The sequence below is a fragment of the Saccopteryx leptura genome, chromosome 1, assembly GCF_036850995.1.
Source record: "Saccopteryx leptura isolate mSacLep1 chromosome 1, mSacLep1_pri_phased_curated, whole genome shotgun sequence".
Lineage (NCBI taxonomy): Eukaryota > Metazoa > Chordata > Mammalia > Chiroptera > Emballonuridae > Saccopteryx > Saccopteryx leptura.
The window spans coordinates 337,257,699-337,283,921 of record NC_089503.1 but is presented as its reverse complement, the minus strand read 5'-3'; the positions used below and the strand labels follow the sequence as shown (position 1 = coordinate 337,283,921).

General features: G+C 36.4%; 1 protein-coding gene and 1 pseudogene across 1 annotated transcript; both read left to right on the top strand.

The window, feature by feature from the left end:
- Positions 1-656: 656 nt before the first annotated feature.
- On the top strand, positions 657-25,994 carry SPACA1 (sperm acrosome associated 1). Its single transcript, XM_066361326.1, has 7 exons — positions 657-903; positions 6,964-7,020; positions 17,484-17,585; positions 18,636-18,742; positions 19,337-19,472; positions 24,506-24,626; positions 25,838-25,994. Exons 1-7 carry the CDS (start codon positions 657-659, stop codon positions 25,992-25,994), a joined length of 927 nt encoding a protein of 308 aa, XP_066217423.1.
- Positions 10,331-11,383, top strand: LOC136389493 (L-lactate dehydrogenase B chain pseudogene; annotated as a pseudogene).
- Positions 25,995-26,223: the final 229 nt, after the last annotated feature.

Sequence of the window (26,223 nt, the reverse complement as noted above, 5' to 3'; positions counted from 1 at the left end):
ATCCTCAGTGCCCAGGGCCAATAGCTCGCTTGAATCAATAGAGTCATGCTGGAGGAAGGGGCAGAGGAGTGTGTGTGTGGGGGGGAGCAGATGGTCACTTCTCCTGTGTGCCCGACCACTTCTCCGGTGTACCCTCACCAGAATCCAACCAGGGACTTCTCCATACTGGGTGGATGCACTACCACTGAACCAACCGCCCAGGGCTGACAATGCATGTTGATATACACAGAGTTGGATATTCTGCTAACAAACTCGAAACCAAGTCAATATGGAGGGAGCCACAGGAAGAGGGAGTCTGGTTCTGAGAGTAGTAGATGCAGGAAGGAAGGCTGTCATGTAGTAGAAAGGGTGAACCACAAGGGCCTGAGAGGTGGCTCGCCCGGGCCTCACCTGCCCAGTGGGCGCCAGCCGCCCGGAGGCGCCGCGAGCGAGGCTGGACACCGGAAGTGGCCCCAACGGAAGTGGTTCTGGAGGCGCGTTCTGTCTGCTCCAGAACGAGGCGGTCGTCTGTACGCCCCCGTGAGGATCTGTGACGCCTTAGTGGTTGCCGGGTGTGGCGCGGGAGTTAGGATACCCGCGGCTCCTTTTTCAACGCACCTGTAGTCGAGAGCCAGTGGCTGCAACTGAGCCGTAGGTGGCCTTCGGGGCCGAAAACCATGAGGCCCGAGGCCGCAGGCTGGTCCCCCGGACTGCTGCTGACCGTGGGCTGGCTCTTCCTGGTGGGCCTCCAGGCCGCTTGCGGGACGAACGTCACAGCCCTCCAGGAACAGGGCACGCCTGGCCCAGATGAGAGCGAGAGCGAGAGCGAGATTGAGGACAATACATATTTCGAGCCCGAGCAGGACACCGAGAACGACGGCCACGAGGCTGAGAACGTACCCCAACCCGAGGCCCAGGACAATGGTGAGAGTGGGAGGCTCTTTGGTGGGGACATGGCACCTGTTGAGGGCAAAGCCCAGCTCTTTGTCGGAGGATGTGAGAATTACTCCTGTTAACATTTATAGAGCTCTTTGGCACACAGCCTCGAATTTTTACTTTTTTTTTTTGCTCACATAATGGCCTTGAGGAATGTTATTTTCCCAAGGCCACAGCAAGCTGAACAAGCCCACATACAGAGGTTGCTACAGAACTACGTACTGCTGAAAAGATACCTTTTTAAAAGTGGTAACGGAGTCCGGGAGTAGCCTTCCGCAAATTGGTATTATTTTGACTTCCTTTATAGTTTTTCCTTTGTAGATTTTTTTTCCTGAAGTTCCGAATTGCTTGAGTTCTCTTCCATGTTTGCACTTTGTGTTGGAACACAATGAAATTCAGAATTCTGTGACACATCTAGATAGACCAATGTGCTGACAAAACTGCCCAGAAGCCTCCTGTCATCTTGCATCCTTAACTTTGGGCCCCTCTGCTGCGTGGTGGTGGCTTATTTGCACGCCCAGCTTGGAATCACGAAGGAACAGTGGCCTTAGAAAACACCTATTAAGGGTCCAACTAATGGCTTGGTTAGGTGATAACAAGTTAACCGAGCTTGTGGTTGGTACATAAATTTGCCGTATTCTGACTCATTAAACAATAAAACTTGACAAGCTGTTGTATATGTTATATTGATTAGTAACTATAATGCTGGTAGGTAAAAGGTCAGGTGCAGGTTTGCAGCCATCTAAAGGAGAATAATTCCCTTCCCTCATAAATGATCTAGCTGAGATTCTTTTAATATCCTTGGCAGTCTCATGTCTCTTATACATATAGAGTAGGTGCTATATTTATCAGCCTTTCTTTTATTTCCTGATGACAGATAGTGACCCTCAGTGACAGAAAGAAATGGACTATCTGAGGTTAATGGCGGGATTAAGGTTTGTTATTGCTTTGATAACATTACATTACAGAGAGCTTGTAGGTGGCCTTGACTTTGGAAATGTGAAAAAGAAAAAGGACTAAAGAAGAGAAATACATTTTCTAAAGCATAATAGCTATTGTTTTACTGTAGTTTTAGAAGTAATTGAATTAACCATTTTAGTATTAAACTGGTCAAGGGATAGTTCTAGGTGTAAAATGCTAAATGGAGTTTAAATTTAAGTGATGGATGCCTTATATTCAAATTCAAATGCAGGAAAGTTATTTATTCTCTCCTTGTCTCCACTTCTTCCTTGTGAGCTTCAGGGAATCCATGTATCTTCTGGAATTTTTTATATACAGTTTCATGAATAGCTGCTTTTTCCTGGAGAAAGTGAGACTCCGGAACTTTAAATAATCTGAGGTATCTGAAATATGAATATTTTTAAAACCATTAAATTTGGCAAGATCCCTCTTAACCTTCAGTGCACCATATAAAAATATTCAACACCATTTACAATTCACTGGACTTTTTTTTTCTACTTTTATAGCATTTTTCAAATAATTTAAAAAGCAAGAATAAAATGGCTGTGAAACAACTTATTTGAAATTTTAATAAAAATGGAAATATAGAAACCCCCCAAATTTTGTTCCATCTTTTTCATGTTTTTGAAACTATATGGACAAAGTACTTTGAGTACAAATAAATGCTCATTGGTTGTTATGAGATGAATCTGAAATATATCCATCTTGTAAGTACTGATTCCATATTTTAAATACATCTGTAATAGATTCTAGTTATCATACTCTTGTTCTTTTTGCACTTGCATTTTCAAAACACAATACTTTTGAAAACTATGAAGGCACATATTTTGTTGAAAAGACTACCATATTCTTTCTCTGTATTTGCAAAACATTTTCATCTTAGATTTATGAACAGAATTATTGGTCCAATGAATGTATTCATTTCTACATCTTCTATTTTATTTCAGTCACCTTTGTATGCACACCTGCCATTGGTTTGTCTGTTTACAAACCTTATCAAGTAAATGTTGGTGTATAAAAGTTTTTAAAAAGGGAAGAATACTGCTTGTCTTGTTTTAGCAAAGCTGTATGGCAGGGGTCAGGAACCTATGGCTCGCAAGCCAGATGTGGCTCTTTTGATGGCTGCATCTGGCTCATAGACAAATCTTTAATAAAAAAACTAATGACGTTAAAAATATAAAACATTCTCATGTATTACAACCCATTCATTTCCTACTGCTCATGTTCATGGTTGCAGGTGGCTGGAGCCAATCACAGCTGTCCTCTGGGACAACACCAAATTTTTATTGGATAATGCATAATGTACACAGGTCATTGTATGGCTGTCAAGGAATTACAATTTAAAATATGTGGTGTTCATTGCTCTCTCAGCCAAAAAGGTTCCTGACCCCCGCTGTATGGTCTGGCTCATTTTCACAAAACATTTCAGGATCAAGCCCTACATGTTGAAAGGACTAACTGGATGAGAATGCCATATATCCTTTTCATTCTTAGAAATATAATGTTCATTCATTGATTCTTCAGTTAGAGATAATTCATCTGGTGTGTTCATCTAAGATAGCACCTCTAATTTTGCTTATGTATTCAGTTTTACCATCATCATTAGCATCTAAAGTGCTGCTGTCTGTTTCTCTATATTCATCTTCTGATTTCATTTATAATTGTAAAGTGTTTTTCTCTGTAAATTTTCTTCTTTGCCTTTATGGGCAAAAAGAAATAAAATAAAATTTCTAAAATCTCAACTGTGTTCAGTGAAAACTGAAAACAGACTCTGAGGATGGTGACTCTAAATTTCTTTTATATCTTCCTGAAAGATAATGTGATACTTTGGGCAAAGCAATAAGAAAACAAAGGGTGATGTAATAGTTATGATTTATTTCACAATTATATTATCTTTCTAGGCAATTTAAGCATTCTTTCATTTTATTATTATAGTCATTTAAAAAAAACATGTTGGGAATAATTGGTATGTAATACTGAAATTCATCATTATGGATGATGAAATACCAAAATGTTTTGAAATGTAGGAATAATCACTAAGATACTACATTATATATATATATATATATATATTCTTAATCCTTGTATACTTTTTATATATTCATATACCCTTTATAAATCTAAGATTTATAAATTTACTCTTAACCTACTTACCCTTAGGTTTATAAAAGGGACCAATAATAGACCTACATAATAACTGTAAGATAGAATGAGTTTTATTCTATAAAATGAGTTTTATCCTATATAAGTATACCTATGCAGTATTTTCTCCCTTTCCTTGGAAGACCTCTAAGAAAATAAAAATCATGAAATATAAACCTTACAAATCAATTTTCAAAAAAGAAACTCAAAAATTAAAATAGGACTCTGATGGTGTGTACCAACACTTAAAGTGTCCTATCCAAAACTGGAGAGAACATTCCAAGATCTAGCCAAAACAAAAAAGGGCAGGATCATTACCTGCATCATTGGGGATGCCAAACTTTTATAAGCACCATCCGAGACCCAGTAAGTTTTTAAAGAAGCCTCATAACACTCTCAGATTCCTATTAAACTTACTATTGAGCTCTCATTTTCACCTGCTCTTCCAAAAAATTAAGACAGTCTGTAAAGTATTTTGTGAATAGCTGACTTTTCAGCTCTACATACAGGACTCTATTTCTCTAAGGCAGCGGTTCTCAACCTGTGGGTCGCGACCCCAGCAGGGGTCGAACGACCAAAACACAGGGATCGCCTAAAGCAATGAGAATACATAATGCATATCAGGTATTTACATTCTGAATCATAGAAGTAGCCACCAAAATTATTTTTTGCTTTGGGGTCACCGCAACATCAGGAACTGTATTGCAGGGTCACGGCATTAGAAAGGTTGAGAACCACTGCTCTAAGGTTTTATTTTGTTAGATTTTCCCAATATTCTACCTGGATCCAGATTTATTTTCTAACATAATTATCTTTTCTAGTTTTGCACAATCCCAAGAGAGTCATCATGAAATCAGTCTTACACAAGTCATTAATAAAAATGTTGAACAATCAAAGTCCTGTGACACATGATTTCTACCCCATTGACACCAACCAATTGATTAGCATCAGTGGATCTTACTGTTTAAGAAGTTATACATAAAACTTTACTGACATGCAGATCATATTTTTCCTTTTTACTCATAGGTATATAATGAGAAATTTTGACAAATACTACTATGAAGTCCAGATACATAAAATTTTCCTGACTCACCATTGTAGGAACCCCATCAAAAAAGAAAGTAAATGCCTTAATGAGCACTTACTATTCAAAGCTAAAAGGAATTTTGGAAACAATCTGATTAAATCTCATTTTTTAAAAAATTTATTTTTATTTTCTTTTTAGGTGAGAGGAAGGGTGATAGTGAGGCAGACTCCTGCATGTGCCCCAGCCAGGATCCACCTGGCAACCTCATCTGGGGTCGATGCTTGTGTACCAAGCTATTTTTAATGCCTGAGGCTAATGCACTCTAATGGAGGAGCTACTCTCAGTGCCTGGGCCACGCTTGAACCAATCAAGCCACTGGCTGCAGGAGAGGAAGAGGGAGAGAAGAGGGAGGGGAAGAGAAGTAGATGGTCTCTTCTCCTATGTACCCTGACTGGAATTGAACCCATATTCCGGGCCAACACTCTATCCACTGAGCCACTGGGTAGGGCATAATTTTTTTTTTAAGTTAGGAGAACTTAAGCAACTTTCTCAAAGTAGCATATAGATAATGAATAGCAGAGCTGATTAAGTAACTGGACTTTTGAATGGTTTTCGCTAAGAGGTTATTTTTAAAAGCAGTCTAGTATTCATTGTCTTAGTGTGTTTTCTATGTTCAGAGTTGGCTCTTAACTTATATTTCATAAAGTGCCAGCAGAAAGTATTTAAGCATTTCAAGCAAAAATGTCAATTCAAAATTGATCATGATAGTTCAAATATTTATTTAACAAAATCAATTTTGATTAACATATATACATTGAGTGCTTCCTATGTATTCAAGGCACTGTATTTGGTGCATATAAGTATATAATTAAAGTGTTTATGAAAATATTGCCTTGCAGTAATAAAAATTTAAAAAATCTTAGAATTCTATGCAATCAATAAGTACGTAAGGAGTGTGAGGTTATATTTTAAGCATTTCTATAGCAATAAACAAGTTACAGAATTCTCTCACACATGTTCTCACATTTAATTCCTACAATAATCAATGAGATAGGTTCTACTTTTTGAATTTTACAGAAGGTTTAACTAGGCCTGACAGAGTTTAAGTAATTTACTCAAACTTAAAACAGCTAATTGGTGGTAGAAAAACATTTTGAACTCCAATTTCAGTGCATTTTCCCATGTAATATTTTTTACTCAGGACATACTTCCTTTTAAAAATTACCTTAAAATTCATTTAATATTTTTTTCTTTTGAGATTTTAGTCCTAATCTGTGCTATGAAGAATTGGTTATATACTACAGTTTGTGAAATTCGTGCCAAACTTCAGAATAATGAGAAAAAGAGAAGCACCTTATTAAGTGATTTAAAACTCATATATTTACTCAAATATATATTTCAAGATTATCCTGTTAATAAAGTGTTAAAGTAAATTCTTAGACATAAAATATCATCTTAACTTGAGAACAAGTAGAACCAATCTGGAACACGATTTTAATGAATACTTGGTATAAAGACTTCTGTTTTGGATGAAAATGATGCATTCAAGTTTTTGGAAAATAGAGATTTGAAGAAACATAAGCCTTATAATTGTCTGGCTTTCCTTGTGTTTTTATCTGACCTTCTTTACACTTTAAACTCTTTATGTATTAAACTAATAAAAGAATTATTGTAAAGTTATATACAGGTACAAGGTTTAAGTATAAGCTTTCTTTGCAAGTTATTTCTTAATTTATTACTTTAAATGTTTTAGCTTCTTTTGACTTAAATAATAATAGATATACTAAGAATAGTATTGCTTTACTGATAAAATGTTTGCTTTTTCTATGAAAGCACTTGTATTCTTCATCCCAAGTAAGAGGTTTTTATTTGAGAAAAGTTTTCATGTTATTAAATACCGTGTTTTGCACTTTGTGTAGGTTCAAATATGAAAGAAGTCAAAGAAGTTGAATTTGGAATGTGCACTGTTACATGTGGTAAGTAGCATTGAGCCCATAAACAATATTGTAAGTTGGGGGGAAGAAAGGTAGAAATAAAAAAAATATTTCTAATTTGTGTACTCTCATTCATCTTTCCTTGGTTTGTATTTCTAATGAGAATATACACATAAAACACAACTGATTGCTTTAAAAGGTTGGATATATTAGTTTATAACCTCTAAGCCTTATATTAAACCATCTCTCTATATTTTTTGACACATACACTGCCTTCACCTAAGGAAAACTTCCTCTGCCTCATAGATGTTTAGAGATGAAAAATCTTGCAATACATCTAATAGATATCTTCCCACATACTGTGTTTGTGAAATCTATCAAGAAATTTGCTTATTTGTAATAGTCTATTCTAAATTAAACATTTCTGCAGTAGATGTCATATCTTGGAGGAAAGGCTTTGTGAAGAAGATAATATTCAAGGACTATGATTTATTTTGATCATTCCATAAAAAATAATTGGACATAAAATCTCTTACATGTGGGTGAGGTTAAGACAACACATGCTGTATAACAGACTGGTGTTTCCCAAACTTAACTATTCACCGTAAGTTCCTGAAGGACTTGTTAAAACACAGATTGCTGGGCCTACTTCAGAGTTTCTAACTCACTAGACATTCAGAGATGCCTAAGAATTTATATTCCTAAACAAGTTCACCAGTGAACCTGATGCTGCTGGTTAGAAGACCATCTTTTCAGAACCACTATGGAATAGCATGCTGAAAAGGTAATAGATAATTCACAATGAAATTGTTTATTTTAAATAGAATCTGCCTTGGAAAAAAAGACAATGATGGGAGGGAAAGACCAAAACGAGAGCATAGGAGACAGAAAATCCATGCAGATCTAGATCAGAACAAATTTTTTTTGGTCAAAAATTACCCCTGAATTGTATTTATTTGAGGTAGATTTTGTGTGTGACTCTGTGTGGTAAAATATACCTAGCATAAAATTTGCTATTTTAACCATTTTTAAATACACAATTTGGTGACATTAAGCACATTTACATTATTGTGCAATAATTACCACTATCCATCTCAGGAATTTTTTCATCATCCCAAACTGAAACCTCCACACATATTAAACACTAACTCCCCAACTCCCCCTCCTTCCAGCCCCTGGCAACCACTGTTCTTTCTGTCTCTTGAGTAGTTTCAGCCTGTTTTTTACCTTAACTTCTTAATAAGTGAAAGTCACAAAATGAGAAGAACTCATGTTATAAGCCTGTAATTAATCATGTCTCTTGCTTGAGACATTTTCACAAGAGAATTTGTTTTTCATCATTCTAGTAATTAATATATTGTCTTCCTCTTTTAGTTAAAGCTGTGTTTCAGAAGTTATATATTTGTTTATTCAACAAATAATTTTTTGTTTTGTGGTTTTTAGAATTTTGTTTTGTCTGTACAATATGCTGGACAGTGTTACAGGTGCTGAGAATACAGTAGTGAACAAATCAGAAGAAACTTTGTCAAGGAGTATATATAGTCGTCTCTCCTCATATTGCAGTTAATTTCACGGTCTCACTTTTTAAGTTGTATATATCTAATTTTGTATTGTGGGTTTTGCTATATTGCAGGATTTTGTGGTATTTAGGTATTTTTATATATTATTTTAATTATTTTTGCAGTAAAATAAGCAAAAATGTGTGGGAAAAATTAATAACAGTGTGGGAAAGGTTTATAAGAGTGTAGGAGGGTTTATAAAGCCTTAAAATATATATAAATAATAAAATAAATATGTTTGCTACTTCACAGATTTTCGCCTATCGCAGGGGTTTCTGGAACCTAACCCCCACAATAGATGAAGGACCACTATATTTTAGTTGGGGCAAAGAGATAAATAAAAGTAAAATATCAATATATATCAAATGGTGATAAGTTGTTAGGAGAAAAATAAACCAGAAAAGACTATTTCACACAAAAAATATTTTTTAAATATTTAAATATCTTTTCAGTTTACAACAACTATTTAGAGGGAAAAAATGCTTTAGAGGAAATTCTGTTGAACTTCCAAAGCAATATTTTAGCAGTCAAAAAGTTTTCTTTTTCTGAAGTATACAGGCAGATTTTTAAAGTGTTACTTGAATTTACAGAAAATCTCATACCTATACACATCATCATAATGAACTCTATTTGGCTACATAAATAAATACATAAACCACATGCTTGAATGATTTGTATGCATTTCAGAAGAAAGGTGGCCTTCCAGAGAGTTACTTTTCAGAAATTCAAGTGGAACCATACTTTAGCCATTGAATGGCATCATTTTTAATCAAAAGAGGCCTTTCCTCTTCCAACCTTCCATCATCTTATCTCATATGGAATCCTCTCCCTTGCTACTCAAAGTTTGGTTCAGAGACTAGCCACATTTGCTAGGAGCTTGTTAGAAATGCCAAATCTCAGAACCTACTGAATCAGAATTTCATGTTAGTAAGATCTCCAGGTGATTTGCATGCATGCTGAACTTGAAGAGCTATTATAAGTCATTAGATTTCAACTTCTCCTTGCCCTTGAGAATGGGTTTTACGATTACATCTTATAGGGTAGAAAGAGGGAATCTAGCAAAGAAGGAAATTAAGATGGATAGTTCCTTAGGCTGTGACCATACAGTCTCTTCATAGGCCACGTTGACTTAAGAAACATCCAAACCTATAGAGAATTTTTATGAGTTTATTTGAGCCAACTGGCAACCCAGAGAAATCTCTGGAACAGGATAAAAAAGCAAAATAGAGAAACACATACAGTGGTACCTTGAGATATGAGCAGACCAACATATGAATTGTTTTTAAGATACGGGCTGCGATTCAGTTGTATTTTTGTTTGAGATCCATCTGAGCGAAATTTCGAGATACGAGTCATGAATTGGGAAGCTGCCACTAGTTGACGCATTGGCACGAGTCCATTATCGGCAGCACAACACCAGCATCTCGTTCTTTCTCACATGTTACCCGCAAAATCAAGTCAAATCTCATACGCTGTACTTGTTCTAGCATCATTTTTGCATTTTTTTACTAACTTTTTTTGTGTGCTATCATGGAGCCAAAGAAAGTGAATGTAAAGGACAGTGGTGAGAATAAGAGAATGATGTCGATAGAAGTAAAGGAAGAAATAACAGAAAAATATGAGTATGGTGTACGAGTGATTGAACTGGCAAGACTGTATGACCGCAATACATCTATAATTTGCACCATCCTTAAACAAAAGGATGCCATCAAAAGTGCATATCCAGCTCCTCCCTCTTTGCAGATCTTGTGCAGGAGCAGGCACACACAGCTGACACTGTCATCCCTCTTAACTACGTTGGGAAAATCTCTGTCCTGTGCACAATGGTGACTCTTAAGGAAAAACTGATTGCACCAGTTGCAAAAGAAGAGGCAGTAGTCCCAAATAAGATCACTGTCGTGGGTGTTGGACAAGTTGGTATGGCATGTGCCATCAGCATTCTGGGAAAGTCTTTGGCTGATGAGCTTGCTCTAGTGAATGTTTTGGAAGATAAACTCAAAGGAGAAATGATGGATCTGCAGCATGGGAGCTTATTTCTTCAGACACCTAAAATTGTGGCAGATAAAGATTACTCTGTAACTACCAATTCTAAGATTGTGGTGGTGACTGCTGGAGTTCGTCAGCAAGAGGAAGAGAGTCGTCTCAACCTGGTGCAGAGGAATGTTAATGTCTTCAAATTCATTATTACCCAGATTATTAAGTACAGCCCTAATTGCATCATCATTGTGGTTTCTAACCCAGTGGATATTCTCACATACGTTACTTGGAAACTAAGTGGATTACCCAAGCACCGTGTGATTGGAAGTGGATGGAATCTGGACTCGGCTAGATTTCGCTATCTTATGGCTGAAAAACTTGGCATTCATCCCAGCAGCTGCCATGGATGAATTTTGGGAGAACATGGAGACTCAAGTGTGGCTGTGTGGAGTGGAGTGAATGTGGTAGGTATTTCTCTCCAGGAATTAAATCCAGAAATGGGAACAGACAATGATAGTGAAAATTGGAAGGAAGTGCATAAGATGATAGTTGAATGTGCCTATGAAATCATCAAGCTGAAAGGATACACCAACTGGGCTATTGGATTAAGTGTAGCTGATCTCATTGAGTCCATGCTGAAAAACTTATCCAGGGTTTACCCAGTGTCAACAATGGTGAAGGGGATGTATGGCATTGAGAATGAAGTCTTCCTGAGCCTTCCATGCATCCTGAATGCTCGAAGATTAACCAGTGTTATCAACCAGAAACTGAAGGATGAAGAGGTTGCTCAACTCAAGAAAAGCGCTGATACCCTGTGGAACATCCAGAAGGACCTCAAAGACCTGTGACTTCAGGCATCTAGGCTGTAGAAATTTATTTATTTATTTATTTATTTTTTTATTCATTTTAGAAAGGGGGGTGGAGAGAGAGAGAGGAGAGAGAGAAGGGGGGAGGAGCAGGAAGCATCAACTCCCACATGTGCCTTGACCAGGCAAGCCCAGGGCTTCGAACTGGCGACCTCAGCATTTCCAGGTCGACGCTTTATCCACTGCGCCACCACAGGTCAGGCCTAGGCTGTAGAAATTTAAAAACTACGATGTGATTAACCATGAGCCTTTAGTTTCCATCCATGTACATGGATCACAGTTTCCTTCCTTCCTAAATATGTGAATCTGGGCTCACAGAATCAAGGCCCATGCTTGGTCTAATGCTTGCAATATGAGTCCTTGAACAAATAAAATTAACTATAGTAGCGTAAAAAAAAAGTGCATATCCAGTGAAAGGAACTACAATTCTGTCCCAATTAAGGAAAAATATTCATGAAGAAATGGAGAATCTTCTGCTGGTTTGGGTGAAAGAGAGCTGGCAGGAGATACAGTGATGGAGACTATAATATGTGAAAAGGCATGTATTATTTACGGTGACTTGAAGAAGAAAGAACCATCAACCTCAAAAGAGGTAGCAGAAGATAGTTTAAGGCAAGTCACGGCTGGTTTGAAAATTTCAAGAAGAGACCTGGCATCCACTCGGTGGTGAGGCATGGTAAAGCTTCAAGTGCTGACGTTAGGCAGCTGAGGAGTACATCGCACGTTTTGCTGCACTTATCACAAAGGAAGGCTACATCCCCCAACAAGTGTTCAACTGTGATGAAACAGGATTGTTTTGGAAAAAAATGCCCCAGAAGACTTTCATCACTGCAGAGGAGAAGAAGCTGTCAGGCCATAGACCCATGAAGGACTGTCTGATCCTTGCATTGTGTGCAAATGCTAGTGGTGACTGTAAAGTAAAGCCACTGGTAGTGTATCATTCCAAAAATCCTTGAGCCTTTAAAACTCACAAGATTCTTAAATAAAAACTCCAGGTTATGTGGCATGCCAATGCTAGGGCATGGGTTATGTGGAAGTTTTTTATTGAATAGGTAAATCTTATCTTTGGTCCTGCAGTGAAGAAATATCTTCAAGAAAATAAACTCCTGATAAAAGCATTACTAATCCTTGAAAATGCTTCAGCCCACCCACCTGGTCTTGAAGATGACATTCTTGATGAGTTCAAATTTGTGAAACTCCTCTACCTCCCACCCAACATGACTTCAATCTTGCAACCTATGGATCAGCAGGTCATTTCCAACTTTAAAAAGCTTTACACAAAGCACTTGTTCTGCCGCTGCTTTGAGGTGACTGAGAATACAAATCTAACCCTTTGAGAGTTTTGGAAAGATCACTACAACATTGTGATATGTTTATGCATTATTGACTTGGCATGGCAAGAGGTTACAAGAAGAACCTTGAACTCGGCATGGAAAAAGTTATGGCCTGATGTTGTTGCAGATGGACTTCTAAAGATTCAAACCAGAGACCAAGACTGAGATAGAAGCATTGGAGGAGATTGTGTCCCTCGGAAAGTCGATAGGTCTGGAGGTAGATGAGGGTGACATAAATGAGCTAGTTGAGGAACATGAGGAGGAACTCTCAACTGAGGAGTTGAATGATGCAACATCTGTAGCTTCTGCAAGAGATTAGTAGTGAGGTGGAGGTAAAGTCAGAGGAAGTGATTTCTACAAGTGAAATTAAAGACATGCTGGCAATGTGGGAGAAACTTTCAAGTTTCATTGAAAAGAAACACCCAGAAAAGGTTTCAACTGGTCATGTGTCAGCACTTTTTAATGACAGCACTTTGTCACATTTCTGTAACATTTTAAAAGGCAGGCAAAAGCAAACCTCTTTGGATAGATTTTTATTCAAAAGTCCTGCAAGTGAAAGTGTCAAAAGTGCAGCCAAAAAGGCAAAAACAGGTGATGATTAAATGAAAAATACGTAATGTTAAGCTTAGATTAAGTTTAAAGTTAAGAAAATGCATTTTTTTACAATTAAGTTTTAGTGGCTTCATTTTAAGTAAAGAAAGTGCAGTTTTAGTTTTGTTTAAAGTAAAGAAAATGCAGTTTTAGTTTACATTTAGTGTTAAGAAAGTGCAGTTTTAGTTTACATGTCTACACTGCCTGCATCCCTTCCTCCCTTCTTCCTCCTCCGCCATTCACCTCTGTTAGCTGCACTCATCTGTCTCCAAGGTAAGAATACAGTACTAAATAACACTTTTTTCTTTTATTTCATATATTTTGTTATGCATCGGTAAAGTATACATGTGTGTTTCTTAATTAAAAACATGTCTTTTTTCATACTTTAGGATGGTTTGGGGATGTTTCACAGGGCTGGGACTGATTAAATCTATTTCAGTTATTTTAAATCGGAGAAATTTGTTTGATATATGAGTTGGCTGACTTAATGAGCTCCGTTACAGAATGAATTAAACTTGTATCTCAAGGTACCACTGTACTTCTTTTACATTGGTGGGTACAGGATAGTTAGTAATTAACTATGGAGAAGGTATGTGGAGAACAAGATAACAATGCTCTCATGCCTGCAGTTGTGGCCTGAGGAGTCTAGAAAAGATTAGCATTTGAAAGGTATGCTATCTTAGAGGCAAAAAGATAATAGATAGGCTCATATAAGGTAAAGGTTGACCTTTGTCAAGGATGCTACAGGCCTAAGATATACCCACTGTGACTTGCTTTTAGTTAGAAATTTTTATGTTCAGACCATGCCGTGTAGTTATTTGAGATTGTTAGGCCCACCATGCAGGTTCCCCTGAGCTTGTCAGTTTTGGTATGTGGCCCCTTTTTCTTTCACAGTTATTAATCAGAGGACATATTCAGCATGTTGCTGATATAGCATTTTATCATTGACGAAAATCAAACTCTGGAAATTTGAGATCATTTAATAATTTCTTGTTATGAAAATGGAAAAAGACAATAAAATGGAAAAATATTCCATGTTTATGGATTGGAAAAATCAGCATAGTTAAAATGGCCATATTACCCAAAGTAATATACAAATTTAATGCAATCCTAATCAATATCCCAATGTCATTTTAAAAAAATTTTCTAGGTTTGTATGGAACCATAAAACAACTCAAATAGTCAAAGTAATCTTGAGGAAAAAGAATGAAACTAGAGGTATTACACTACCTGACTTCAAATTATATTATATAGTCAAGATAATCAAACCAGCATGGTATTTGCAGGAAAATAGACATACCGACCAAAGGCATAGAATCGAGAGCTCAGAAATAAAACCATATATATATGGACAAATCATCTTTGACAAAGGAGCCAAAAACACACAATGGAGAAAAGGAAACCTCCAAATAATGGTGCTGGGAAAATTGGAAAGCCACATGCAAAAGAATGAAACATAACTACAGTTTGTCCCTCTGCACAAAAATGAATTCAAAATGGATCAAAGACCTAAACATAAGATATAAAACAATAACATGTAGAAGAAAACATAAGTACTAAAATCATGGACCTTGGCTATAGAGAACAATTTATGAATCTGATTCCAAAGGCAAGGGAAGTAAAGGCAAAATAAATGAATGGAACTATATCAAATTAAAAAGCTTCTGCACAGCAAAAGAAACTGACAACAAAACAGGCAGCCAATTAAATGGGAGATGATATTTGCAAACAATAGATTCAATGAGGGGTTAACATCCAAAATATATAAAGAACTCACAAAGCTCAGCACCAAACAAGCAAACAATCCAATTAAATAATGAAGAGAGGACCTGAACAGATACTTCTCCCAAGAGGACATACAAATGGCTAACAGATACATGAAAAGATACTCATTTTCACTAGCTATTAGAGAAATGCAAATCAAAACTACAATGAGATACCACCTCACACCTGTTAGATTGGCTGTTATCAACAAGACAGGTAATAGCAAGTGTTGGAGAGGCTGTGGACAAAAAGGAAACCTCCTTCACTGCTGCTAGGAATGCAAACTAGTACAACCATTATGGAAAGAAGTATGGTGGTTCCTCAAAAACTTAAGAATAGAATTACCATATGACCCAGGAATCCTTCTGCTGGGTATCTACCCCCAAAACTAAAACATTAATATGTAAAGACACATGCACACCCCGTGTTCATTGCAGCATTATTCACAGTGGCCAGGACATGGAAACAGCCAAAGTATCCCTCGATAGAGGATTGGATAAAGAAGATGTGGTACATAATACAATGGAATACTATTCAGCCGTAAGAACTGATGACACAGTATCATTTACAACAACATGTGTGGACCTTGAGAACATACTGGGTGAAATAAGTAAATCAGCCCTGGCCAGTTGGTTCAGTGGTAGAGTATCAGCCTAGTATGTGGATGTCCAGGGTTTGATTTTCCTGGTCAGGGCACACAGGAGAAGTGCCCATCTGCTTTTCCACCCCTCCCCATCTTACCTCCCTTTCTCTCTCTCTCTTCTCCTCCCCTTCTGCAGCCATGGCTTGATTAGAGAGAGTTGGTCCCAGGTGCTGAGGATGGCTCCATGGCCTCCGCCTCAGGTGCTAAAAAATGGCTCTGGTTGCAATGGAACAAGAACCTCAGATGGGCAGAACATTGCCCACTAGTGGGCTTGCTGGGTAGATCCCAGTCAGGGCACACATGAGAGTCTCTCTGCCTCCCCTCCTCTCACTAAATAAAAAATAAAAAAGAAGAAATAAGTAAATTAGAAAAAGCTAAGAACTGTATGATTTCACACATAGGTGGGATATAAAACTGAGACTCATGAACTAGATAAAAGCAAAATGGTTATCAGGAGTAAGGGAATGTCGGTGAAAGGGGTGGGGGAGTGGGGGGGTGTAAAGAGGGACAAATATATGGTGATGGAAAATGATTTGACTTTGGGTGATGGGTATACAACATAATCAAAAGTTCAAATGCTATAGAAATGTTCACCTGAAACCTATGTACTCTTATTGATCAGTGTCCCTGTTAATTTCTAAATAAAATTTTTAAAAAATGTGGCAATTCTGAAGAGAGTATCTTGTTGGAAATGAAAATTTGATCATTAGTAGTTTGTCCTGCTACATTTATTACCAATCTAAATAATAAAAAGCTTTATTTATGTTAGATGTGGTTTTGGAATTTCTTCCAGAAGCTCCAAGTCCCCCTTACCCCTCCTAAAAGTTTCACAGTCAAATAAATTTGGGAGATCTTGTGTACTATTGTATTTCATTAAATCTAAGACTTAATTATCTGTAAGAAGCACAATTTGTGCACTTTCAAAAAGGAAAATGCTGCCAGTTTATGACATACCATGAATTCTAAGATGTATTCTGATTTCAAAATGTTAAAATGTAAAAATTTTATGTGTTAGGTCAAACGAAAGTTTACATCAAATAGCATGTTAATTCATTAGCATATTAAAAGTTACTCTAAAATTCTATACTAAAGAGACCCAGGCCGGTTGGCTCAGTAGTAGAGCCTCGGCCTGGCGTGTGGAAGTCCCAGGCTCGATTCCTGCTCAGGGCACACAGGAGAAGTGCCCATCTGCTTCTCCACCCTTTCCCCTCTCCTTCCTCTCTCTCTCTCTCTTCCCCTCCTAAAGTCAGGGCTCCATTGGAGCAAAGTTGGCCTGGGCTCTGAGGATGGCTCTATGCCCTCTGCCTCAAGCGCTAGAATGGCTCCAGCTGGGGTGCAGTGATGCCCCAGATGGGCAGAGCATTGCCCCCTGGTGGGTTTGCCATGTGGATCCCAGTTGGGCACATGTAGGAGTCTGCCTGACTGCCTCTCTGCTTCTAACTTTGGAAAAAAGACACACACACAAAAAATCTGTAGTAAAGAGGTACCTTTAATTTCATTTAATCTGTCATTTTAAAAATAAATTTGTATAATCATGGATTTTTTTTTCTAATGGTAACAACAAGAAGGACAAATGTTTCATGTAACTCACTTTGAGAAACACTGTTTTATGAAGTAACTAAAAATGAGGGGCCTTAAAAAATTCTAAATGTTGTCACCCTGAATTTGAGAATTTAATTTCTGAAATTAGAAGAGTCTCAGAAAAGAAGTGGTAAAGAAAAAATTCTGGAGAATTTGTCTTTCTTAAATTTACTGATTTCTTTTATCAAAGGTATTGGTATTAGAGAAGTTATATTAACAAATGGATGCCCTGGAGGTGAATCTAAGTGTATTGTACGAGTGGAAGAATGCCGTGGACCAGTAGACTGTGGCTGTGAGTTGGACTGTGGTTTGGCGGGAGACTGAGGAGGGAAGAGTTTACTCTGGGGAAATATTCTTAAGCTCAGGTTGCCATAAGTGGAATTGATATACTGAAAGGAAATCATAATAAAACTTAAAATCCTACTTCTCTAGACTGTTACAGCTTTGAATAACCTTCTACCTTTGCTTTATATTTTTCAAAGGTGTCTAAAATTTAACATGTTCTCTTTGAAACACTAATCTTACTGTACTCCACATCTCTGATCAAAGTCCTATAGTAAAATGCTTTTGACATTTTGGTCATGACATTTTATCACTAAATTTTAAGTGATGTTCTATATCAAATTACACTACTCTGAGATTTCTTTATCTTTAATTGGGGTCCCTAATCAGTAAATTGGAAGCCATGAGTAAATCTCAAAGTATATTAGATCAGTGGTCCCCAACCTTTTTTGGGCCACAAACCGGTTTAATGTCAGAAGATATTTTCATGGACCGGCCTTTAGGGTGGGACGGATAAATGCACAAAATAAAATTATGCGACCAGTGTAAAAACTGTGGTATTTTTAAATATAATTGTTGAACTTACAAGACAAGCATCAAGAGTGAGTCTTAGACGGATGTAACAGAGGGAATCTGGTCATTTTTTAAAAATAAAACATTGTTCAGACTTAAATATAAATAAAATGGAAATAATGTAAGTTACTTATTCTTTCTCTACAGACCGGTACCAAATGGCCCACGGACCGGTACCGGTTTGTGGCCCGGGAGTTGGGGACCACTGTATTAGATCATTAAGCTGATTGCTCTCACTATACCTCCTTTCCATAATTTATTCTTCAGAAGGAACAGATAGTTATGGTGTCTCTACCTGCATCTTTTGGTAACTTTATCATTGTGTCCACTCCTCTCTGCTTTCTACACTCAAACTCTCAGTAATAAGTTTGATAACTTCCAGCACAGAATTGTTTGTAAAATTGGAGGTGGCTTTTAAAAGTAGTATTGTTTATAAAGCAATTTATAATGTTCAATGATATATGTATTTAATTTTTTTTTCTTTCAGGGGGTATACCACTATTTCAAAGCACTGAATATGTTAGACTGGCATGTATTCATACATCTCCTGAAAATCGTTTCGTATATGTTTGGAAACTGCTAAGGCCAGAGCAAGTGAGTAATGAATGCATGTAATTTGGTGCTTTCTAGTGAGTGTTTCCCAGTGCTTGATGACAGTCAGGAAAATTTTCTTTAAAAAAAAAGTTTGAAATAATGAAGTTAAAATCATACACCTTTATTATAATTGAGATTTAAAATATTTCATTATTTACAAACTTATGTTTTCAGATCAGCTATTATCAGAACTAAAAATATTCATTTTATATAAAGTGTTTTATTTTGGAAGGTTTTCATTTGTATACCTAGGAAATGTATTAATGATAACAGTAGTTAACATTATTTGAGGTCTTATTAAATACCAGACCTACACCAGATGTTAGTGTTTCTATTAACCCATGAGGAATTTCTGTCATATCCATTTTACAGATAAGTAACTGAAATGCAGAAAGTAACTTATTCTGGGTCACATAGGCAAGAAGTGGTAGGGTTGGAACTTGTCTGGATTGTCTGACCTCCAAAATTCATGTGTGTAATTAATTACTACCCTAGACTGTCAGGAAATGCCTCTTTTTTTGTTATCGGAAATAAAATTGTCTCCTGATCTTAAGTTTGCATGAAGAATATTGATACTTTTTTCTTTTAAAATAGCAACCCATTGTACTTGAAAATGATTCAGCAATCCTGGATATACAGAGGCAAATTCACCCCCAGGCTTTTCAGTGTGATACTTATGATAATAATGAAATAGTAGCATCTATTAAATTCACAATCTATTCATCAAATGGTAAGTACTCAGTAATATTTCGTTTTCTTATCTCAGACTTTATAGTCAAAATCACTTACAGGGCTTCTAGAAACACATATGGCTAACCCCACCATGGAGTGTCCCATTCAGTAGATTTTTGGTGGGGCTGACACAAGAATTACAATTCTTTCAAGTTCCCAGGTGCTGCTGGCAGAAAGCATAATTTGAGAACAACTGGTTTATATCATTGAGACTTTTCTCCTGGGTGATCTTTTTTGCTTCATTTCTTTTTCACAAAGTAGAGTCAGATGTGCCTCACTTTGAGAAACTGGTGTATTCCTGAAATATCTCCAAAGAACAGTCTTCTAACTTCTATTGCAAAAGTGAAAATGGATACATGGAATTCTCATAAATGCTTAAACAATTTGATTCAGTAAAGTAAAATTAAGAAGCCTTATGCCAAGACATGTCTTATTCAAAAAATTGTTTGAATAAAATATTTCTTTGAAGAAAATATTTTTGATGAAACAATAATAGTCATCAATATGTCATAAAAGGCAAATCTTGTCCAGAATATAATTTCAACGTTAGAAACAGCTTCCCTTGTGAAATGGATCCATGTGCATGTTCTTTTAATTTAAACTACAATGTCTTCTATATCCAAATATTTATTTCCCTTAGTTAGGTTGCTCTTAATCATTTTTATTGTTGTTGTCATCTTTGTTATTGGGGTGGGGGGATTTGGTCATAGGGTTTTTTAGAATCCAGTTAAGGCTCAGGAGATTTTTCCCAGAAAAATGCCCACCTATACAATCATGTCAAAAGTTACCTGTAATTTTAAAGGGAGTTTATAAATTTCTTGGTATTTCTCAATCCCAAGTAAAGATTTTATGCTATAGTCTAGAGATACCAAGTAACATAACACCCTTTATTGAAATGAGAACACACTCAACTGTTTTGGGAATGGTTTTTAATAATAAACTATTTGCAACTGTCTTTGATGCATTATATATAGTGTCTTTAAAAAACATCTTTATAGTGAAAGCTAATAATCTTACTCCTATGTTGGGATATCAGATGTTACTAAAAGGATAATTGTAATAAAGTGCTATAAAAGGCAAAAAAAAAAAAAGGCCAAGTATCATCAAGCTAAAAAATATTTTAAAATGATTCTAGTTCAGGATATTATAGTTTTCAGGGGCCATTTTTGGTTTTTGTCCTCATAGACTGGTTCTTATTAGGACATCTCAGTGTTAGTTAGCTCTTGCCATGATTAGAAAGCGACAAGCTAGTGCATAAATTAAAGACTAGAACACAGAGCCTAAAGTGTCAGCCCTTAAATGAGACAAAGTTGACTTCTCTGTCTTAGCAGTTTAGGGCCTGTGAGGTAGCTCGGCCATCTCAGTGTATGTACTAGTTAAGTGATAAAGTTTTTAGGACACTTTTGATCTATTAGTTCCTTTTAAAATGATAATTGGATACGCCACTGTGAAAGACACTTTTGATTGTTTAGTCATCAAACAAATGTGTTGGCTATAAATGTCCACAATATGGTACTAGCTTGAAACAAATATATAATTGAAATATTTTTTTAGGATAAATATTATTTAGTTCATGAAAATTCCCCATCCATTCTCTTATAGATCATATTTTTTCACTTTTAAAATATCCTTCATAATTAGTCATTGTTTTAAATTGAATTGTGTTCCCCTAAAAAGCTACTTTCAAATTTTAACTCCCAGAACCTTAGAATGTAACCGTATTTGGAAATAGGGTTCTTGCAGATGTAATTAGTTCAATTAAAATAAGATCATACATATAAGATTGGGACTTTAATTCACTATGACTGATGTCTTTATCAGAAGAGGAAAATTTAGACTGAGAGAGAAGGAGGGACAGGGAAAGGGAGAAAAATGCCCCATGAAGACACAAAGACACATGGGAGAAGACAGCCCCAGCAAACAGAGCCAGAGATTAGAGTTACGCTGCGCCAGCCCAGGAACATAGGGGCTGCCCAAAGCTGGAAGAGGAAAGGAGGGGTTGACCTTCCCTTAGAATCTTTGGACGGGCATGGCCTTATCAATACCTGGTATTCAGAATTTTAGCCTCCAGCATTCTGAGACAATTTCCTTTGTTTTTAAGTCAACCAGTTTGTGGTATTTTGTAATGGTGGTCTAGGAAACTAATACAAACATAAGCTTAGTTTTACTAAAAAGCTTATTTTTACTAAAAAAATCAGCTATTTTTCATTAGAGAATTTGAATAGGAAATGCAACCTTTTTAAAAAATTAGATATAAAAATAATCTAAGTGACCTTTGCAAGAAAACTACTATTGAAATGAACTAGAAATCTTCATTTCATTCTCTACCCTCTCTTGGCTAGTATTGTGGGATACAAGATAAATAGAAAGCAATTTTTTATTTCTTCTCAGGTTTTAATCCTAAGAGGCATCTTTTATTTGAACTTAATTTTTTAATTAAGCTTTATAAACCTAAAATTACAGAACTAAATTTTTTTTAAATTCAACAATGTTGGAATATAAATATGATGTAATTTCTCTATCATACTTGGCATTCTTTAGTGAGATCACTAAATTGTGTGTATCGATCTAGAATTATTAAAGAAAATGGAAAATTAAACTCCATTTGTTTAAAGAATATAAAGAAGAATCAGACAATTAAGCAGCTGAGATGGCCATATGGACACTACTGCTGATAGTGGTACTCACCAAAATTAAAATACTAAAATACATAAAACATAAATTGCAGAAATCATTAAACTTCCATGGACATTGGTTTATTTATCAGTATGATTCAACAGTTGCATCTGGTCCTTCCCCACACAAATCTTTTATGATTCTATGATTTAAGACCAGAAAGACCCACAAAAAAGCTGCATAATTCACAAAGTAAGTAATACTTGATGTAAATGGCTTTTTATCAATTTACAATGTAGCAATATTACAACACATATGGTAGATTGGTTTTATCTCTTTAATAATCTTACTGCAGGATGAGTGTAAAGATATGGGAAAAATGCCTGATTTAAAAGTGGTACGTGGATATTTGTATGAAAACAATGAGCTTCAACCCCCTATCTTACAACATGTACAAAAATCAGAGCTGCATCATAGTCCTAAATGTGAAAGCTAAATCCAAAAAGTTTTAAAAAGGAAACATAAGAGAACATCTGCATGATTCAGGAGTAGGCAAGGATTTCTTGGACATGACTCAGGAAACACTGATAAATTAGGCGTCACCAAAATTAAGAACTTCAGTTCACTGAAAGAAATCATTAAAAAAATGAATAGGCAAGCCAAAATCTGGAGAAATAATTAATAAAAGATGTACAATCAATACAATGAATTTAAGAAAAGATTTTATAGTTTTTGGAATGTACCTCTACCCTCTGACCCAGCAGTTTCACTCTTAGGTATTTATCCAAGAGAAATGAACATGTGTGTTCACAGAGTAACTTCTCTAAAAATGCTCAGAGCAGTTTATTTATAATAGCCCCAAACTGGAACAGCCTAGATGTCCTTCAACAGGAGAATTAATAAACAGATTGAAGGGAACTACTCACTAATAAAAAAGAGAAAACTATTGATACATGCACGAATATGAGTGAATCTCTAAAACATACTGATTTTAAAAAGCCGTAAACATAATTATACATAGCATATGTTTCTATTCCTGTGAAATTCTGAAACAGGCAGAACTAATGCATGGTGGGAAAGAAAACCAGGAAGTTCTTGCCTCTGGAAGATGGGGCAGAGATTAACTGGGAGGGGCTCAATGGAACTGTCTGGGGTATAGTAATATTCTGTGTCTTGTGAGGGATTTAAATAATGTGTGTGTTTGCATTTGTCAAAACTAAACAAATTTAAGATCGTTGTGCAATTTTCTGTTTAAAATTTTACCTCAAAAGAAAAAATATACTGAACTCTAGTTAATGATATGTCAGTTGAGTTTTGCTGGGAAGTGTGCAGATATCAGCAAATTACGTTGAAATGCATAAAAAATATAAGATAATATAGAAGGATGGACAGATGGATAGTGAAATGTTGGTAGTATCTAGGTCAGGCGTGGCCAACAGTTTTTGCCCCTGGGCCAGATCAGAAAGAAAAGTTTTTTCACAGGCCGGACGAAATATTAGAATTAAAAAATGTTAAATACAAAAATGATTCATTTAAGTAAACACAATTTTATTATGTAATTTATGAATAAATGTGAGTGAAAAAATTTTAATATACAATATTATTTTAATAAAAAATATTTTAATACAAATATAATTACATACCATATAAATATCCAAACTGTATCGCAATCAATCGAAACAATATTTAATTAATAGAATTAGCTTGAAGGGGTTATATCGCAAATAAAACAATTATTTTGTTTTACAAACAGCCTGGACACATTTTCAGTTATCAACTGCAGCTATTGTCTATGCTACAATGCCACTTGATTCAGCACACTTGACCACAAAAATAACGAATTGTTTGGCCTTGGGTGCGCACTGGCAAACTCCGCCTAAAAGAATGTACATTTCACATCGCCACTAAACGTCAAACAGTTCATATCGAGTATAGATGAGTAGAAAAGTTGTAAATCTTTATAATGAAATTTTTTTAAAAAATAAAGAAGCATCGCGAATCCATTCGACCAATTATTGGAAGTTAACCCTAGACTAGTCACACGTGGAATTCTTTTTCGTGTATCACTATCTTCTTAAATATTTTGATTTCCAATAATCAGAGACACTTCCGCTTCTGAGTAGCTGAGATTTTAAAGTAGCGGAGAATATTAAAAATTTAATCACGGGCCGCATAAACTCATTACGTTGGCCTTGCCTGATCTAGGTGGTGGGAATACAGAATGTTCATTGTCAAAAGTCTTTCAATTTTCTGCATGTTTGAAAAGGACATTTAAAAGATGCTGAGCAAATTAATAACTTTCTGTCTCATTTCTTCTTTATATTTCTAGAGTTGTTTTTCAGATATGTTTCTATTTATCTATCCATTTTTTCCTGATAGTGATAATCATCAGGTACATGTTGTTTTTTTCTCTAGAGATACACATGAGAGGATTAAGACGACCAGACACTGATGCAATCCTAGTTTTTGTGCTCACCATAGGAGTTGTTATGTGTATATTTGTGATCTTTGTACTGATCTTCATAATTATAAACTGGTAGGTGAAGGACTGAAACTGCATCTTACCCTTCTCTCCACCCCTCTCTTGTCCCATGAATCCGGAGCCCTGTCCAAGATGTCTCTCTCATGTGTCTTCAGACTGTCCCAACTCCCGGGCCTGACCAGGTAGTGGTGCAGTGGATAGAGTGTCCGACTGGGATGCGGAAGGACCCAGGTTCGAGATCCCGAGGTCTGGTTTGAGCAAAGCTCACCAGCTTGGACCCAAGGTCGCTGGCTCGAGCAAGGGGTCACTCAGTCTGCTGAAGGCCCATGGTCAAGGCACATATGAGAAAGCAATCAATGAACAACTAAGGTGTCGCAATGAAAAACTGATGATTGATGCTTCTCATCTCTCTCCGTTCCTGTCTGTCTGTCCCTATCTATCTCTCTCTCTCTCTCTCTGACAGAGACAGAGAGCTCTGTCTCTGTAAAAAAAAAATAAATGACTCCTGGCCAGGGCACACAGGAGAAGTGCCCATCTGCTTCTCCACCCCTGTCCCTCTCCTTCCTCTCTGTCTCTCTCTTCCCCTCCCGCAGCCGAGACTCTATTGGAGCAAAGATGACTCGGCCGCTGAGGATGGCTCTGTGGCCTCTGCCTCAGACGCTAGAATGGCTCTGGATGCAACACAGCGACGCCCCAGAGGGGCAGAGCATCGCCCCCTGGTGGGCATGCCAGGTGGATCCCGGTTGGGCACATGCGGGAGTCTGTCTGACTGCCTCCCTGTTTCCAGCTTCGGAAAAATGCAAAAAAAAAAAAAAAAAAAAAAAAAAAAAAAAGTTGGCCAGACTGTCCAACTCCCTCCATTCGTCCTGCAACTGTCCTAGTACGGGCTTTTTAATCTCATGATTTGCTTCCCAACTATAAGTAAGCTTTTAAATGCAGTATTTACAATTTTACCTCGTAGTAGCTAAAAACATTTATTGAATGAATATTTGTGTTGTTCAATTGTAGTTATCACAACAACCTCAAAAATTGGTGATTGTAACCTACCAGTTCATTTATATGAGAATATTTTTAATACCTACATGAATATTATACCCTATTACATATGAGTGCTCATCTACTGTCACAATGCAGCTGATGTATCACTAACTAAAAATAAATTGTGACTAAGGAGGCAGTTCTGTGTAGAGAAAATTAAACATAAATCTATTTATTTTTAGTTTTTAGTTCACATAAGAAAAATTTGTTTTTGTTTTCTCTCTCAGGGCAGCAGTAAAGTCTCTTTGGGGGACAAAAGCATCAGCCCCTGAGATACCTACTGAGGTGACTTCCGAGAAACCGAAAGAGACCACTCCTCCTGACTCATCACCAGCAGAAGTAACTGGACAGGAAGATGAAGCTTTAAGTGAATGGAATGAATGATGTGTAATAGCCAAAGAAGATTCATTATTATAAAAATGAAATAAAATATATAGTGAAATACTTTAATAATATTGCAGGTGATTTATCACAGTCTGAAGGTAATACTATATGAGAAGGGGCTGTTTCAATCAGTAAAACTTTGTGGTAGACTTATCAAAAACTTTTTAATTTTTTCTCCAACATTTACCATTTCAGTGAATCATTTGATAACATTTATCTCCAGGTACAA

What these genes read in the sequence shown, in the direction of transcription:
- SPACA1 (XM_066361326.1), top strand. Translation starts at nt 657, where the DNA reads ATGAGGCCCGAGGCCGCAGGCTGGTCCCCCGGACTGCTGCTGACCGTG. An exon ending in AACTGCTAAGGCCAGAGCAA is followed by an intron (nt 18,743 to 19,336) that starts GTGAGTAATGAA and finishes CTTTTAAAATAG; the next exon opens with CAACCCATTGTACTTGAAAA. An exon ending in CACAATCTATTCATCAAATG is followed by an intron (nt 19,473 to 24,505) that starts GTAAGTACTCAG and finishes TTTTTTCTCTAG; the next exon opens with AGATACACATGAGAGGATTA.